At 46.0% G+C, this 16,179-nt stretch overlaps 1 protein-coding gene across 4 annotated transcripts in view; it reads left to right on the top strand.

Moving 5' to 3' along the window:
- The window catches only part of ESR1 (estrogen receptor 1), a 264,535-nt gene extending 249,603 nt beyond the window's left edge, over positions 1–14,932 (top strand). For 3 of the 4 annotated variants that reach the window (XM_012810119.2, XM_012810120.2, XM_023517961.1), the window contains 2 exons: positions 9,721–9,904; positions 13,861–14,139. In XM_012810119.2, the coding sequence (XP_012665573.1) occupies positions 9,721–9,904; positions 13,861–14,095 (419 nt within the window). In that variant the 3' untranslated portion in view covers positions 14,096–14,139. Of the gene's footprint in view, positions 1–9,720; positions 9,905–13,860 lie in introns of all 4 variants that reach the window. The other variant, XM_003797871.2, reaches the window with a different exon arrangement.
- Positions 14,933–16,179: the final 1,247 nt, after the last annotated feature.

Raw genomic sequence — 16,179 nt, 5'->3', positions numbered from 1 at the left:
GTTTCAGTGACCTGGTTCTAGGGTTCCCCCACATTTCTCTTGCTTTAATCAGAATTTTAACATTATCCAGTTTATACCTGAGGGTTTTACATGAGAGTCACTTTTTCTGCTTGTTTTAAAAAGGTTTTAAGGGTGGCACCTGTGGCTCAGTGGGTAGGGCGCTGGCCCCATATACCAAAGGTGGTGGATTCGAACTCAGCCCCGGCCAAACTGCGACAAAAAAAAAAAAAAAAAAAAGATATAAAAAGGGTTTTGACTATCAAAGTAGTTTGAAAACTGCTGAACTGGAAGATCTTAAGGTCCCTTTTAAATTATTCATTCTGGAATCTGCATCTTTAGTTTTACAGCATAATCTAACCTTTCCTTTCTCAAGAAAAAAGTGGGATAAACCTTTCACAAATAATCACATGACATTCTTTTAATACACTTTTCAACCACTGTAGTGCTCTCTTAAAATGATGGAACTGATGTCTGAAGACTATGTACCACCCACATGCCCATTTGTCTCATGAAAATGACAATTTTTGACACTACTTATCTTTTTCAAAATAACCAGAGAAAACATTCTTCCATTTCAATTCTATACCTAGAGAAAAGAAGGCATACATCTGAAGCTTTGTAGCTCGGGTGATAACCATGCAAATCCCATCTAAGAGGGCACCTCTTCACTGGTTAGTGACCACTGGGTCTCACAGATTAGCAGGCTGTTCAGTTCAGAGTAACATACACACGTGCACATCAGCGGCAGTTGTGATTTTTTCTGGATTCCACTCTAAATCGGATAAGTGTTTAGTGATGTTTTATAAACACATATATTCACACTAACAGTGTTTGTTGATGTGGCAGGGAATGAAGGGGTATCTTTTCCATGATTTATTTGTGTATTTCTTCTTCTGCAGAGAATTCACAATAGCTTGCCCGGTTTCATGCAATGTGAAAGCATACGCCAATAGTTGACAAAATCTGTAGTAATGTAGAATAATAAGCTGAAGAAAATAGCAAATAGGGGAGTCAGATTAGTGCACAGAAGTGTGTCTGTACAGTTCCTAAGGTGGCCCGCAAATTTGGCTCTGAATTTCCTTTGCCTGGCCACAATAACGAGAACACATTTCATTAGAAAGTTTGAAGACTTTTGGTTAAAATAAAATAAACCAGTTATTCAGCATCGAAACATCTTTTTTTCAGACAAATCTTTACAACATCTATTTCTTACAACGGGGGCTTGGGAATTCAAAGTTGTTTATTCTCTGGTAAAAAGCTAGCGGGCAGATCTTTTGGGTTACCAGTTTGGAGCTGAACTCTGTGTTTTGTTAGTCATCTGGGCAATGGTGAGGGCTGAAGGGCTTCTGTGAAAACCATTAACTGCACACTGTGGCAGACAGGATGACCTCAAGCCTTCCCTGTTGCACCAGCAAGGGCAGGCTTCGGGGTCTGGAGGCAGGATCAATGACCTGGAGCACAAAGTTCTAGAAGGCTCCTTTCAGGAGACTCAGCTCCAGGCCGCCCGCTCTGGACTACTTTTCTCCCTAAGTGTCTGGTATAGATGCCCAGTGTGCTCTTGTTACTACTACTATGCAATACATTACTCTCAAAACTTAGTGGCTAAAAAACAAAACAACCAAAGGTTTGGATTCTATTGGTCATGACTTTGAGTGAGGCACAGATGGAGTGGCTTGTCTCTTCTCCACAGTGCTTGGGGCCCCGGATGGAGAGTCTCATCAGCTAGGGGTAATTTGATATTGTGGGATGGAGTCACCTTGAGCTGTCTTTATTCACATAGTGACAATTAATGCTGGCTGTTGGTCAGACCTGTCAACTGGGACAGGCACAGGAGGCCTCCTACAAGGTGTCAAGGTCTTCAGAACAAATGTCCCGGTGACAAAACAAAAGCTGCATGGCCTTTTATTAAGGGGACTTAGAAGTCACTCGGCATCACTTGCTGCTCATTCTGTTGATTACGAGCAAGTTGTGAGTCCACTCAGATTCAAGGGAAGGGCCCAGACCTCGTGTCTCCGTGGGAAGAGTGCCAAGATCACCTTGTAGAAAAGTGCGTGGATGGAGGAGATTGGTGTGGTCGTCCTTGGGAAGTAAAATCTGCCCCAGTGTGTAAGAGCTGCTTTTGGCTCCACACCATGGTTCCTCCATTATCCTTGAAATAGTAGGCAGGAAAGGTGGGGTCCAGGGAAACAAACCCATCCGGGCTAGTTTGGCCTGTATTTTGTGGGGGAAAAGGAAACCATCAAGGCCCCCTGAGACAGGGCCAGCTCCCTGGGACTCGAAATTCCACTCAGAACTTTGTTCAAATTCCCCTGCAATAGCTGGACAGCTTATTTTTCCAGTGTATCTTTAGTGAATCTCTTTTCTGACTTTGGAAAGGTAACCATTGGGTGTTTGAGGGTTAGCAAAGGCCGAGCCATGGCTGTTCCTTCACAACAATGTAACAGTCACATGCCAAAGGGGTAGTCAGCAACTGACCCCACAGAAGCCGTTTTCCCACATGTTATGTCAGCCTTCCAAGCGAACATGCAAAAACAAGCCAGTGATGGGGCCAGTCTCTGACCCACCCCCCAACTGGCGCGTGGTGATATACACGCATTATAGATATAACTAACAAAAAGAAGGCTCCTATGCAAATCCATACGGCTTTGTCCTAAAAGGTAGAAGGCTAGCATATTATTTATTACAAATTTAAAAGCAGATTTTATATATAAAAGTGAGACCCTAAATCACTCTTTTTAAAGAATGAGCCTTTAAGAGTTTTTTCTCAAGTCATCTTAATAAGTGCATCTGTTTCACCATCTGAAGTCATCACTAAAGGGTTTGTCTTTTGAATCAACTTGAATGTATCAATGCACCAAGTATTTACTCTTTATAACATCTAGTAGATTTCCCTGAAAAATTATGCTAAATTGATAAATGTCACTGACTCAGAAGCATATGTGCCGAGAATGCACTCGTGGGTATATACCAATACCAATGAACAGGACCACCATGTTCCCATGCTGGGTTCTGGCAAGAACACTCATCTTCACAGGACTTCCTCTCACTTTGAGACCACTGAGACAGGACTCTGATGAGAGTCTGATTTTATACAGACTACTCTAACAATACACATTTCATTTGCTCAAGGTTGGGTTGTGAGCAGTTTCTTCATGTTTCAGGTAAACCATCACATACTGTTAGAAGGATGGATGTTTCCCACCTATGAACAATTATTTCCCAAAGCAATAGTCTTTGTTCAAGTCACAAATTGAGAGATTAGTTTCTACATGGCATAGAGCAATCTCTTTGAAGTCCTTAATAATGTTGTGATCTGTATCTTTAAATAATGCCAAGCTAAACATTCAGACATTTTAGGCTTGCCCTTTGGTTCTTTGAACAAGTTGGTTGCTACGTTAGTATTTGGAATGAATGCCTAGCATGACATGGGATGTCTAGGTGTTTCTAGAATCTGAATCATGGTTTCTATAACAAAGTGTGGCAGTACTGGCATTTGGGAAGAGAAATCATTCGTAATAACCTATGCAATCTAAAACCTTAGAAGTGCAGAAAATGGCAGCATAAAGACGTATAGAAAACATGCCTCTGGCTTTATCCCTCTTTACACACATGTATTCAGTTACTCCTCAGTAAGTCATGAAATACTTCTTATCTTATATTAGAATAGGACAGCTGCTAAGGCAAAGAGGCTTCAAAACGTACCCAGGCTCCAAACATCTAAAGGTTTGCTCCTTGTTTACTTAACAATGTTGAGTCCAGGAACATCTTCAGGTCAGAGCCCCCTTCCATGTGGTCGTGCGAAGACAAAGGCTAGTAAGGTGTCTTAAATGGGTGTCTTCTAGGTCGTCTTAAGAGTTATCTCCATTGTAGCCATCCCCAGCCAGAAAGGGAAAACAGGCCCAGAGGAGCGTAGCTTGGCAGGGGTTCCAAGGAGAAGTCATCCTCCTAATGTCGTTGTAGCACCATGATAGGGAACTTTTCTGAACACAAAAGTACAGTCCATGTTTTCAAGATTATACATTTTAGTAGCAACGATATGAAAAGACCAAGATAACTGTGTTACTCTTCATCCTGGCTGTAAATGACTCATTTTTGGAGAGTTTTGTAAAAGCACAGTTATCAGGACTTCCTGTGGCAATCGACCATCAGGTTTAGGTGGAACCTGGGCAGCTGCATCCCAGAAAATTCCTCAGGAGAGTGTGAGAGCCACCAACTCCACAGATCACGAATCATAGAGAAAGATCCCCTGGAACTTCCAGGAACAAGTAAGCAATCTAATTAAACACACATGTACCCTTTGACACTCTGATATGAAATAAATAGGTAAGAGTTGACCCACACGTATAGTTTTTGAAAATCAGTGTAACTTGATAACTACCATGTAAAAGAGGAAGAGAAGAAATCATATTCAAGTGTATTAAAATGAAATGAAATACAGTTCAGTGAAGATGCCCAGGCTTTACTATGTGGAAAAATAATGAAGTGGTAAAATGTTGATATGCATCATAATGAATGTGCAGAAAGAAAGGGCATATGAAAAGGCAAAGCTAGAAGTGGACGCCAGAACAAGAAAACCAAAACACTCACCTGCATCTATTTGTATATGATAAATATCTGTTGCCTCCCAAACGCCTGTTGAAAGTGAATCTCCAGTGTGGCAGTATTGAGAGTTGTTCTGTCACCATGAGGGTTCTGACCTCAGGAATGGATTAAATCACTCATAGATTAATGGATTAATGACTAATGATGGGAAAGGGACTGGTGGCTTTATAAGAAAAGGCAAAGAGACCTGAGGAGACCTGAGCTGGCTCGCTCAGCACCCTCCCCAGGTGATACCAGGGGCCCCTGGGGGCTCTGCAGAGAGTCCCCACCAGCAAGGCCTCCCAGGGGCCGCCACTGGACTCTGGACTTCTCAGTCTCCATAACTGTAAGAAATAAATTCTTTTCCTTATAAATGACCAGTTTCTGATATTCTGCTATAAACAACAGAAAATGGACTAAAACACATGCCAAGAAAAAACGAAGACTGTTGAAGTAGAAGAAAATAAAAATGAAGACGTGATTTGCACGTAAGCCGGGCTTTAGTCTAAGCGTATTGTCGAAGGGGGTTCCCTTTGTTATGATGCGGGCTAAGGAGGTACCAGAGTGGAGAGCAACATTCGTCCCATCTTCACCTCCCACTTCAGCAAGGCAAATATTCGATCAGTCTCTAGAACTTAAAAGATACCATATCCTTTGGATGAGCAATGAGGGAGTGATGATGAATTGGAAAAGAAACAGTCATACATATTAGAAGTGTGTGGGAAAACTCTGGAGTCAATGTCAGTGTAAGACAAAGATGAGAATCCTCCAACAAATTTAAATATGTAGTTTTCACAAAATAGGTTTCTCATTATGTTACAAAATTATTTTAAAATGTACAAAAGGCAATCACCTGGTATTTCATGGATGGAGGCTATTTTGTAATTGTTGGTTCTGATTTTATTTAGAAGAGTCTTACATCCCCTCTCTACATATTTACACCCAATTGTGTTTGTTGTTTTTTCAGTTCCCATACAGCTGCTCTGAGATTGAAAACTTATATAAAACACTCAATGACAGATTGCATGAAGGGAAAAGTTAGTTAACAATTTGGAGAAAAGGGATTCCATTGAAGCTTCCCTCTCTAGCCAGTTCACCTATGGGAACCTTTGGGTATAGACTCATAAAGCTTTTCAAAACTTTCATCTTCCAATTTTTATTTATAGCAGTTTTAGTTCATTAGGACTTTGGAGAGACAGGGACTGGAAAAAATTTTTCATCTTGCAGGGCGCCCAGCACAGCCCCTTCCACTAAGAGGCAGCAACAACCTCAAACTGCCCCAGTCCACCCATCGGGACAGCACCACCTCCAGGAAGAGCAGCAGACTCAGGTGCGGCTCACAGCAAACAGGATGCTCCTCGCACCACCAGCCTCGGGAGCACTTCCCAGCAAATTACTGATGAAGTCATGGGATCGGTTCCCACCAGAACCGAGAGACTGATGTGCTGCTCATCACTGGGTCCTGTGCAAGCTCTAAATTCCTTCTCCACACCAAGGAGCAGCCTTCTGGTCCAGACCACTTACAGCTGGGACCTTTGCTTTTTCCTTTGAGTCATTCCTTTGTTTTTTTGATGAAGCTGCCATAGACTGAGGGACTCAGAGTTTGTTGTTACGTTCTTCCTTTGGGAAGAATCTGTCTTCAAGCCTGCATTAAGCCACCAGCCCGAGCATGTCTCATTATTTTAGGGACAGGTCCTTGTCCCCCAGTGGAGGGCACGCCAGGACTCCTGGTCGTGCAAGGGCCCCTCATGGAAAGTCAGGTGCGCACACCCACTGTTGTGCCCACACCCGCCTCCTCCAGCTTCTGGAAGACTCTGTTATCTGGAAATGCACTGAGGAATGGAGAGGGGGTTCCTGTACAGTGGAGATCACAGGGCAGGAAAGAGACGAGAAAGAGAGTGTGCCTTAGCAGAACGAGAGTGAGAGAGGTGGATGAGATCTCACGTCCATGGGGCGCTCTGCTCCCCATTCTTTCTGACAACTAGATTTCCCATATAATCTTCCTGAACCTCCCTGTGTTGGGTGAAAGATTCAGAACTCACAGAAGCTCAGATCTGCCAATGACACTCCAAGACTGGATAAAGATATGGAGATTTTTATTCTCAAGTTTGGGATTTGGAGCAGCCTCCAGCATTGGGAAAGCCTTCCTGGTTGCAGGGAGTTTTTCTGAAAGTCCTTGCTGCCCATTCGCTGGTGCTGTGCTGCTGGAAAGACCAGTGTGATCATCTAGGGTGGCGAGAGCCTGGGACATGGAGATCAGCAGGCCCTGCTTTGCCCTTGCTTATGAGCAGTGGCCGCCAGAGCACATGAAGCACTCTGGGGATTAGGGTTCCATACTGGCTGTCAAATGGCCCCTTAGAGGCAACAGGCGGCAAACATGGGCTGCATTTTGCCAGAAGAGTCCAGGTGGAAGATGGCTGCTGGTGTCAATTATTGGCATTTCCATGGGACCCTACTTTTATTTCTAAGTCCATGCACACAGCCAGGAAGCGTCTGCTGACAAGGATGAGCTGATAAGCTGTCTTGGTGCCAAAACAGGACGAGAAAAACAGGCTTGTTCTGAGGATGGCCTGCATCCCAAGAGTGAAGAAAATTCTCTCTCCACAGGCGGTATCTGTTCTTAAAACATTAACACTTGAAAGGCTTGGACTCTCTGACACGTAAGGCAGGGGCCTGCAACCAGGTTCTCAGGAAATGCATGCTGGGAAGGGACCCAGCGTGCCTGTACCCCGCGGGATGGAGAATAGGCGGTCCCCCCAAAAGCTGACTCCCCTGAGTGTGAGTGCCAAGCCTTTGACCTCCGTTGGCAGACTGTGTGTAACGCTGGCCCTCGGGACGCTGACGCTGCAGCGTGGTGTGCCTCAGCCCTGTCGGCCCACACAGGAAGAGAAGCGACGCACAGGTGTCGCCGGTCCAGACAGGTGCAGCCAAGCTGTTTGATCCTCCATTCTGTGGTTTCCTAAACAAGAAAGGGATTATAGGCCAATGAGGCCAGCATCTGGGTGGTAACAGAAAGGAAATTGGTGGAAAGTACGTCATCCCAGTTGGACTAACTCAGCTCTGTGGCCTGGGTGGGTTCCCAGGATACAGGGCCAGAGACAGGGCCTGGGGAGGGCGTGGGCGGGACCGCGTATGATGACGCAGAGGACTGAGAGAGGCAGAGCCAATGGGGAGCTCGGCTGAGGCCACCCAGAGCCCAGCCCACCAGTGCTTACCGCCCTGCGGGCCACTGCCTCCAGGCCAACCTGTGGCTGTGGACGTTTGTCCATTTTTCTGATGGACACAGCCTCTCCTTCAGCAGCCCCCACAGAACAGGAGTGGAGTCATTCAGCAATTCCTTCTTACCCCACGGCCTATCTGCTGCTTACTCATCTGTGCTCTGTCGGGACCAAAGTGCCTCAGGGTACCCAATGTGACATTCCTCCCGGCCATTCCGGTTCTGTTAGTGTCATGTTTGTCTTAAATCTTAGCCATTTTCCATTCTGGGCAATTCTCACCCTGTGGATGTTTGTATTTATGAGTTCCTCTGTGTAGGTGTTTTCCTCATTCCCAGCCCACAGACGGTGGCTTGAGTAGTAACTCCTTGACATGTCACTAGCGTAAAGTCAGGGATTTTAGAAACTTGGGAATCTTTAACTTAAAGGTGCTTATGAGGATAGGGGAGGGCAGGAGAAGTTTGCTTATGGGTGGTCAGTGGGCTGAAGAGAGATAAGACCAAAAAACTGTTGACAATACACATAATTAGGGAAAAAATATTATGTTGTCTGCTCTTTGCAAGACGGTGACCCTGGGCAGGATGGAGCTTACCTCTCGGGTGGGGAGAAGAGCCACCCTGGTTGTCCCAAGAAGAGCCAGCTCCACTCTGCTGCCTCTGGTCCTCAGCACTTCTCACCTGTTCACCCCTCACCTTTCTCCCGTCCTTGGGCTGAGCTCGCAACTTATGGTGACAGGCTTCTTTCCGTTACAAGTGACAGAAACCCAACTTCACACCATTATAAGTGAATAGGAAATGTGCCAATTCACATGTTAGGAAGGACACTGTGAAATCTCAAAGGTCAAATGAAAAAAAAAATCTAAGAACTAGGACCTTGTGATTAGACCGGGGATCCCTCGGTCTCTCTCTCGTGCCCTCTTGCACCTGCGGTCTTTTTCCTGCCCTCTCCCCCCAATATTGTCACCTCTGTTCAGTGTCTCCAGGCCCCTTTCTGCAGAGCAGAGCTCCGTGTGCTGGGGAGGGATGTTCTCATCCTCCCCGCAACCCTAGGGGAAGGGATTTCTGTTTCACAACCTCATATACAATCCCAGAAAAAAGGGCTTTGCTTGTCTAGCTTGAAGCCAATGCTGTCCAGAAGACTAGTGTGTCGTGCCGGTCTCAGCTTCGATCCTGAGTCTTCCTGTGGCCCAGCAAGCAGGATCTGTAACCACAAGAGAGGAAACCTTCCTGGCAGTGAGAAAAACAGCCGTTGCCAAAGTCCTCAAACCCACCCAGGTCATAAACCTTTCAGCTGAGCCTGAGAAATGCTTAGGTCCTAAAGCTGGCCTGAAACATAGAAGCAAATTAAATCCTGCCTGGAAAAATCATCTTCTAGTCACTTAGCCAGTCACTCATCACTCTGTAAATCTCACCAACAGTTTCTCATGTCTCTTGAGAAAAAGTCTCCATTATCATTACCAGATGTGGAGTCAGCAGGAGGAGTAGGGTCTAAGCCCGGCTACCTGCACTCCCAGTTAGCTGGCAGGTTAATGAATCTCTCTGCCTTTCAGTTTCATGATGTGAAAAGGAACAATAATGGGTCCCCACAGAGTTGTCCTCCTGTTAAATGGACAGTTAGTGTTGCTGTCAGACCCGTCTGAGAAAGAGCGGCTGGTGTTATCACTGCAGCCCCCAGGCTGATAGTCCCTGCCTGGGGATCCTGGCTCACACATAGGAGGCCACACTGGTTTCCTGGTGTTCTCAGACACAGGTATCCATTGGGAATTTTACATAGTCTAGTGGTTAAAACGGGTCCAGAACATCCCCACCACTGTACTTCTGTGCTGGGGGAAGCACTGGCTCACGATGATGCCCCATGGACACTCTGGGTCTCCTAGACCTCATCCTCTTTGAGTTTCTCTCTCACTTTCTCTCTGCACATTCAGGAGTGTACACATTTCTGTCCAGCACCCTGAAGTCTCTGGAAGAGAAAGACCATATCCACCGGGTCCTGGACAAGATCACAGACACCTTGATCCACCTGATGGCCAAAGCAGGCCTGACCCTGCAGCAGCAGCACCGGCGCCTGGCCCAGCTCCTCCTCATCCTCTCCCACATCAGGCACATGAGGTGAGGCTCACGGGCTTCCCAGAAACGGAGGGACAGAAAAGAAAGCGCACCCCAAACCTGTGGAAGGGCTGATGGCTGGATGCCAATAGCACAATCACAACAGTGTCTGGCTGGCACGGAATAAGCATACGTGCTCTTCAAGGAGAGAAGAAAGAGGCTTTAAATCTGCCTGGGGCATAGGGCAAGTGTCAGAGAAGGCTGCAGAGAGGGACTAATACTTATGCTTAGTTTGAAGTATGTGCTTCTGCTTTGGGGCAGGCCGGGGGGTTGGTGGGGATTGTGCAGAGTGCAAGGGGGAAGCCAATTAAGAGAAGTCTCTGAGCATATATATCCTCGAAGGCACATCCATGTCTGTCCCTGTATCATACTTCCCCTGCTTATACTTGGAAATCCCAAATAAGAAACTCCAGATGCCTCATGGAGTATCGATGTTGACCCCTCTCACCTCTTGAACCCCTTCCATCACCCCCATGGCTACTACCCCAGTCCAAGCCTCCATCACTTTCTGTTGAATTCCGGCACCAGCCATGTAACATAATCCCCACTTGTAAGCAAGATCTGCTCTAATCCATTCTCCACGAGTGATCTGTTCTCCACGAGTTCTAAGACCAAATTTAATCATGCCATCCCCTTGCTTAAAACCCTTAAATGGCTTCCCATTGCTTTTAGATAAAAGTATAAATCCCTTTATTTTGCTTAGATTACTCTTCATGATTCAGCCCCTACTTAACATACTAGGACATTGTCACGTCTGAAACCTCACCATAAAAACCCTTTCTCTGAGTCATCTGGGGAGGCTCCTCTTCAGGTTGTGGGTTGGTTGGGGGGGCTCTGCTGATCTCAGCAGGGCTCACTCACCCATCTGTGAGGCAGCTGATCTTACCTGGGCATAGGTGGAGAGGGACAAGTGCAGCCGGCCCTGCAGGTTGGCCAGGTGAGTCTGCCCCATGCGTCTTGAGTCTCTTATCCTCCTGGTATGCACAGGCTAGTTGGGACATGTCCCACAGGAATGTCAGGGGCAAAAGAAAGCAAGTCTCTTTGGTTAAGTCATGCCCAGTAACATTCCATTGGCCAGGAAAGTCACATGAGGAAGCCCCAGTCAAAGAGATGGACAGCAGGAGTGAGTTTTCTGAATGGTAAGCAAACCTATCTCTGCTTCACTATCACTCCTTGCAGGAAGCGTCTCTTGGCCCATAAGACTTGGCTGGAACCTACACCTCATTCTTCCCTATAGTTAGTGCCCATTTCATCATTTTTCTGCCTCATTAGACTGAAAGGCGTCATCACGAGGTGTCTTGGTCACCTAGCACCATCTTGGGGCACAGCACATACTCAATCAGTATTTTTGTAGAGGGTCTAAAATAGGATATCAGCCAAAAAAAATAATTCTAAGCCAAAAGAGGAAAGAAGCCTCACTTTCATTCAACTGTCTTGCAACTTGGCTGGCTGGCCAGAAGCCCAGTGGACACCATTCTCTTAAGCAGACCTCAGCCTGCAAGGAGGGGAGGAAGAGAGTGGAGGATTCTTTATTGCAGACTCCAGAAAGGCCCTTCAATAGTGTGAAGTGATGACACTGGAGGTACCCCTGGGCCATGTCCCACCCATGACTTTGCGCTTACCCCAGGACTCTAGGATTGAAAGAGATTCCTTCTCTTAGTGGCACTGAGGGAAGGATCAAGATGCCTGAGGAGTCTGATTTTTAAGGGGCTTTTAAATCTTGAGACTGTGATTCAAATGGCCAGAAATTTGTCTAAAGTCCCAGGTGCCATGTTCTCTGGAGCCAACCTTGAAAAATGGTTAAGTTTTTGAAAAACTAGATGTATTTTTTGTTTGTTTGTTTTGTATCCTTAACAGTGCCATCCATTAAGACTTCCATATAGTATATGCTCGCAACATTATTACTGAGTGAGTAAATGAATAAACAAATAAATGGGAAAATGACTCAAGGCAGGTTTTTCTTTGTATGAATTTGAAATTCCTAAGTGAAGGCTTCCACTCAGCAAAGTTTAGGAGAAAGTGATTGCAGTCCCTGTTCTCCAGAGTCCCCAAGACCCCTGAGTAACAGAGAAAGGACTCACATGTGCCAGGTAGAGTAGGTGACAGCATGCAGAGTAAATATGTCTAGTCCTTCCCTGTCCTTTGCTCTTGATGAATATCATAGAGAGGGAACCAGGGACTGGATTAGAATAACATATCCTCTGCCAAATGTCCTGGCCGAGAGCAACCTCACCCTTGGAAAAAACATACTAGATTTTACTCTGAGCTAGGAATTTCAAGGATGCTGTAAAAATCATGCATTGCAGTTGAATGTTTTTATTTGTGGGTAGGAATTGCTGAGTTTTTAAATCCATTAACTGCTCGTCAGCATTAGCAAGCCTAATTAGTTAACACCAAGTAAACTTTCACTGAATATACCACGCTGGGTGATTTTACTGACAACGTGTGGCAGAAGACAGCACCAGGGAGAAAGCTGGGTAGTGTTTCTGTCGGAATTGTGTGGAATTGTGTGAGAGGCTGTGATTCTCCTGAAAGCTTTGATAGCTTATGGTGTCTGTCTCTCTCTCTCTCTCTCTCACCGAATAATATTTTGGTGCCTCATTATAACCAATCTAAATCACAGAACTCTGTTTTGTTAAGTTTGGCCCCTGCCATATGTTGCTACTCAGAGAATTTAACACCAGATTTCATCTGACTGTAAATGTGGTTCAGGAAGTCTCATGAGGAAGGCAGGACAATGAAACAAAAACAAATAATACTTAAGCGCATCACTTAGGTCCTATTGTAGGCCTAGGAAGCTGTGATGCTGAGTTCTCATGGCAGGTGTCCAACCTTCCTAGACTAAAAGTACAGATATTTTCTAGGAGCTTCTCTGGGTCTTGCCTAATCATGATATGTATTTTTTAAAATAAATTTCAAGCTAGATTATATTTATTCCTGCTGCCTCTAGTGCTGTGAAGGGGGCAGCAGGGTTGTGGCTGGGAGTGGGGCAGAGGAAGGGAGTAGTAAAGGCCTGCGCCCTTACAGCCCCTGGGTTCTGAACGTTTCTCAAGTGCAGGGCACTGTTCTAGGCCTACAATAGAGGGCAGGGTGGCCAGCTTTCTGGCATTTGCACTGTGCAGGTGTGAGTGCATGAGGGGGTGCAGGTGTGTGCTTGGGAACGGGGAGAATAAATACAAATGAACAGGAGAATTCCCTGTTGTGAGAAGCCTCCTAAGGAAAACGGAACAATGCAGAAGAGGGAGGCTGCTGCCGCAGAGGCTGGAGGCTGCTGCCCTTAGGGTAGCGGAAGGTTTTCCTGAGGAGGTGGCATTTGAAGGTTGGGGGGAAATGAACCCCAGGAAGAGAGAACATTAGATGCAGGCCCCCTAAAGCTGGGGGAGGAGCTTAGTGTCATTAAGGGCAGCAAAAAGCCAGTGTGAAGACAGAACCTGAGGTAGGGGAGAGCCGGAGGAAGAGCTGAGAGGAGCATGGACGCTGGACCAGTTGGGTCCTGCAGAGGGTGGAAGGAGGCGTAGATTTTATTCTGAGTTGAATGGGAAGCCACTTGAGAGGTTTACAAGGGCAGCTTCTGGAACTGCTTTACACATTCAAAGCTCTCACTCCTGCTTGGCTGTACGTGGCCCATTGGCAACGCGGGGAATAAACTCTCATTCAGGACAGTGGCAGGAAGTCCCCAGCATAGCGGATGCCCTGAAAGTGGCCAGAGAGAGGAGTCTTTGGGAGGATGGGCTTGCTCTCCAAGGAGGTGAGAAATGAAACCCACATAGACGTGAGCCCCACACCAGAGCCTCTGAGAGTCCTCAGGGTCCCAGCTGCTGTCCTGTGGAAATGGGTCTTTAACCAAGATGAAAGATTGACATGCCAGTGCCTTTGGAGTTTCCGTCCTTCCCCTCCTAGGAACTGCAGCCATCCTGGGGCTGGTCTAAAGTGCTCCCCTTTGTGTCTTCCCCCCACAGTAACAAAGGCATGGAGCATCTGTACAACATGAAGTGCAAGAACGTGGTGCCCCTCTACGACCTGCTGCTAGAGATGCTGGATGCCCACCGCCTGCACGCCCCTGCTGCCCGCATGGGAGTATCCCCAGAGGAGATGGGCCAGAGCCAGCTGGCCAGCACTGGCTCCACTTCATCGCATTCCTTGCAAAAGTTTTATATCACTGGGGAGGCAGAGAGTTTCCCCGCCACAATCTAAGAGCTCCCGGGCTCCCCCAAGGCTCTGCGAATCCCTGCAGCACACCCCCCAACCCCCCGCCATGCGTCACTTTAGCAGAACTCTGTCTCCTGCACACACTCCAGCATGCGTCCACCACCAGCAGCTTTCTAGATGAGTGGCCGTTCATTTGCGTGTTAAGTTTTTAGTGGTACATCTTCTGTTGGGAACAGCCAAAGGGATTCCAGGGCTAAATCTTTGTAACAGCTCTTCTCCCCCCACCCCTTTGTTGCTATATTACTAAGCATGAGGATTCCTATAGCTCTTCACGACTGAACTCAGTCTATGAGCTTGGGGCTCAGATGACTGTGCATTTAAGCTACTTATAGAGACCCAGACCTGGAGAGTAAACATTTCCCCTCTGATAAGCACTTTGGAATGGCTTGAAGAATAAGCCACAGGAAAGAATGTAAAGTGGCTCCTTTAACTGCTGACTTGGAGAAAGCTAGGTCCAGGGTTCATTATAGACCCCTCTTGTATTCCTGTAGTGATGTGCCATTTTATTCAAGTGATACCTTAAAGCTTTTGCACTCCGATAGCAGAGTATTAAGTGATTGTCTATTCATTTCCCCTATAGGAATACAAGATGCACATAGAGAAGGAAGATCCTCTAATTGCCAAGACTATTGCAACTTAGTACACTGCAGCCTCAGGCTAGCTGCAAGCTCTATTGCTGGCTTTCCAGAGCACCATGCTCAGGCCATGGGTTCCGGTTAATTCTCACCTCCCATGGACCAATGGAAAACAGCAAGTTGATTTTAGTTAAGTCATTTCTACATACATCAGTCTCCTAATATGTCATTATGGGTCATTATGAAAGTTTTGAGACAGACTGTGTTACGGTCCATTATTTCACTTCTAAGAAATACAGTCAACGACGTCCTTTCTGATTTACCTGTGCAGGTTTCAACTTGCTCAGCTTATTGGTGTTGCTGGGACGGCCTCATGTGTTCCTGCACAGATTTTGTTTCTTGATTTTTGCATATCTCAAAACTTTCGTAATGACCCATGTATGAGAGATAAATTCTTGATTTTTGTTTTTATTTCCATTTTATAAAAGAAAGCCCTCTCCCCCCAGGACTTGCAGTAAAATCAGCTTTAGGACCTGTCCTGGTAGAGGGTCACATTTACCAGCAGAGTGTGTGTGACTTACATATGGGGGAACTATTCAGGTGTGGTGCCCCGTGATGACCTGTGAGGGCGTTCTGAGTGAGAAGCACCCCACTGCTGCAGGGTTATCTTGGCAACTAGAGAACAAGAAGGGAACTAGGGGAAGAACTGGATACAACTCCGAGGCACAGTCAGCCTTGCTCAGGGTGGTCCTGCCACAGGCTGCAGCTACCTAGGTTTCTACTTGCGGACCCCATACTGCACTCCGGGGCTGCTGTGGGATCCACGGGGTAGTCATTTCCAGCATGGCCCTGATTGAATGGAGCCCAGTGTCAGCCCCAGTGGACAGGCTTGCTCCTGTCACAGGGCAGCCTGGTGTGGGCCTTTGTTTCTCTAGCACAATTATGGGTTATTTTCTTTTCTTAACTAAAAAGAAAGTTTGGTCGCCTCCTGGAGATTTCATTGTCTATAATTCAACCCCCATTGAGAAGTGATGGGTTAACCAGCACACCAGGTAAGCTGCTAGTGCTTCTCTTGGTATGTTTGGAAGAGTTGATTGCACTAATCGCTGATTATCCAGCTAAGTGATTGCCAAAGGACTGGGAATCTGGGAGGGCAAAAAAAAAAAAAAAAAAAGTTTTTCATAGATGTGCGTTTAAATTTGGGGGCGATTTTATGTACCTGTAAGAATATGTTTAAGAATAGAATTCTTTTGTTGTTTGTTTAAGAAGCACCTTACATAGTATAATATATATTTTTTTGCAATCGCATTGCTTGGTTATCAGACAATTGAATGTAATAATTCTGTTCTGGATTTGATTTGGGCTAACATGCAAAAACCAAGGAAAAATATTGAGTTTTTTATATACTTTTCATGCTACCTTGTCATGTACACAGTCATTGATGCCTAAAGCCTGGTGATTATTCATTTGAATGAAGATCACATTTCATATCAA

The sequence above is a fragment of the Otolemur garnettii genome, unplaced genomic scaffold, assembly GCF_000181295.1.
Source record: "Otolemur garnettii isolate 467f Iridium unplaced genomic scaffold, OtoGar3 scaffold00126, whole genome shotgun sequence".
In the NCBI taxonomy this organism is placed as follows: domain Eukaryota; kingdom Metazoa; phylum Chordata; class Mammalia; order Primates; family Galagidae; genus Otolemur; species Otolemur garnettii.
This window is presented reverse-complemented; position numbering and strand designations above follow the sequence as displayed.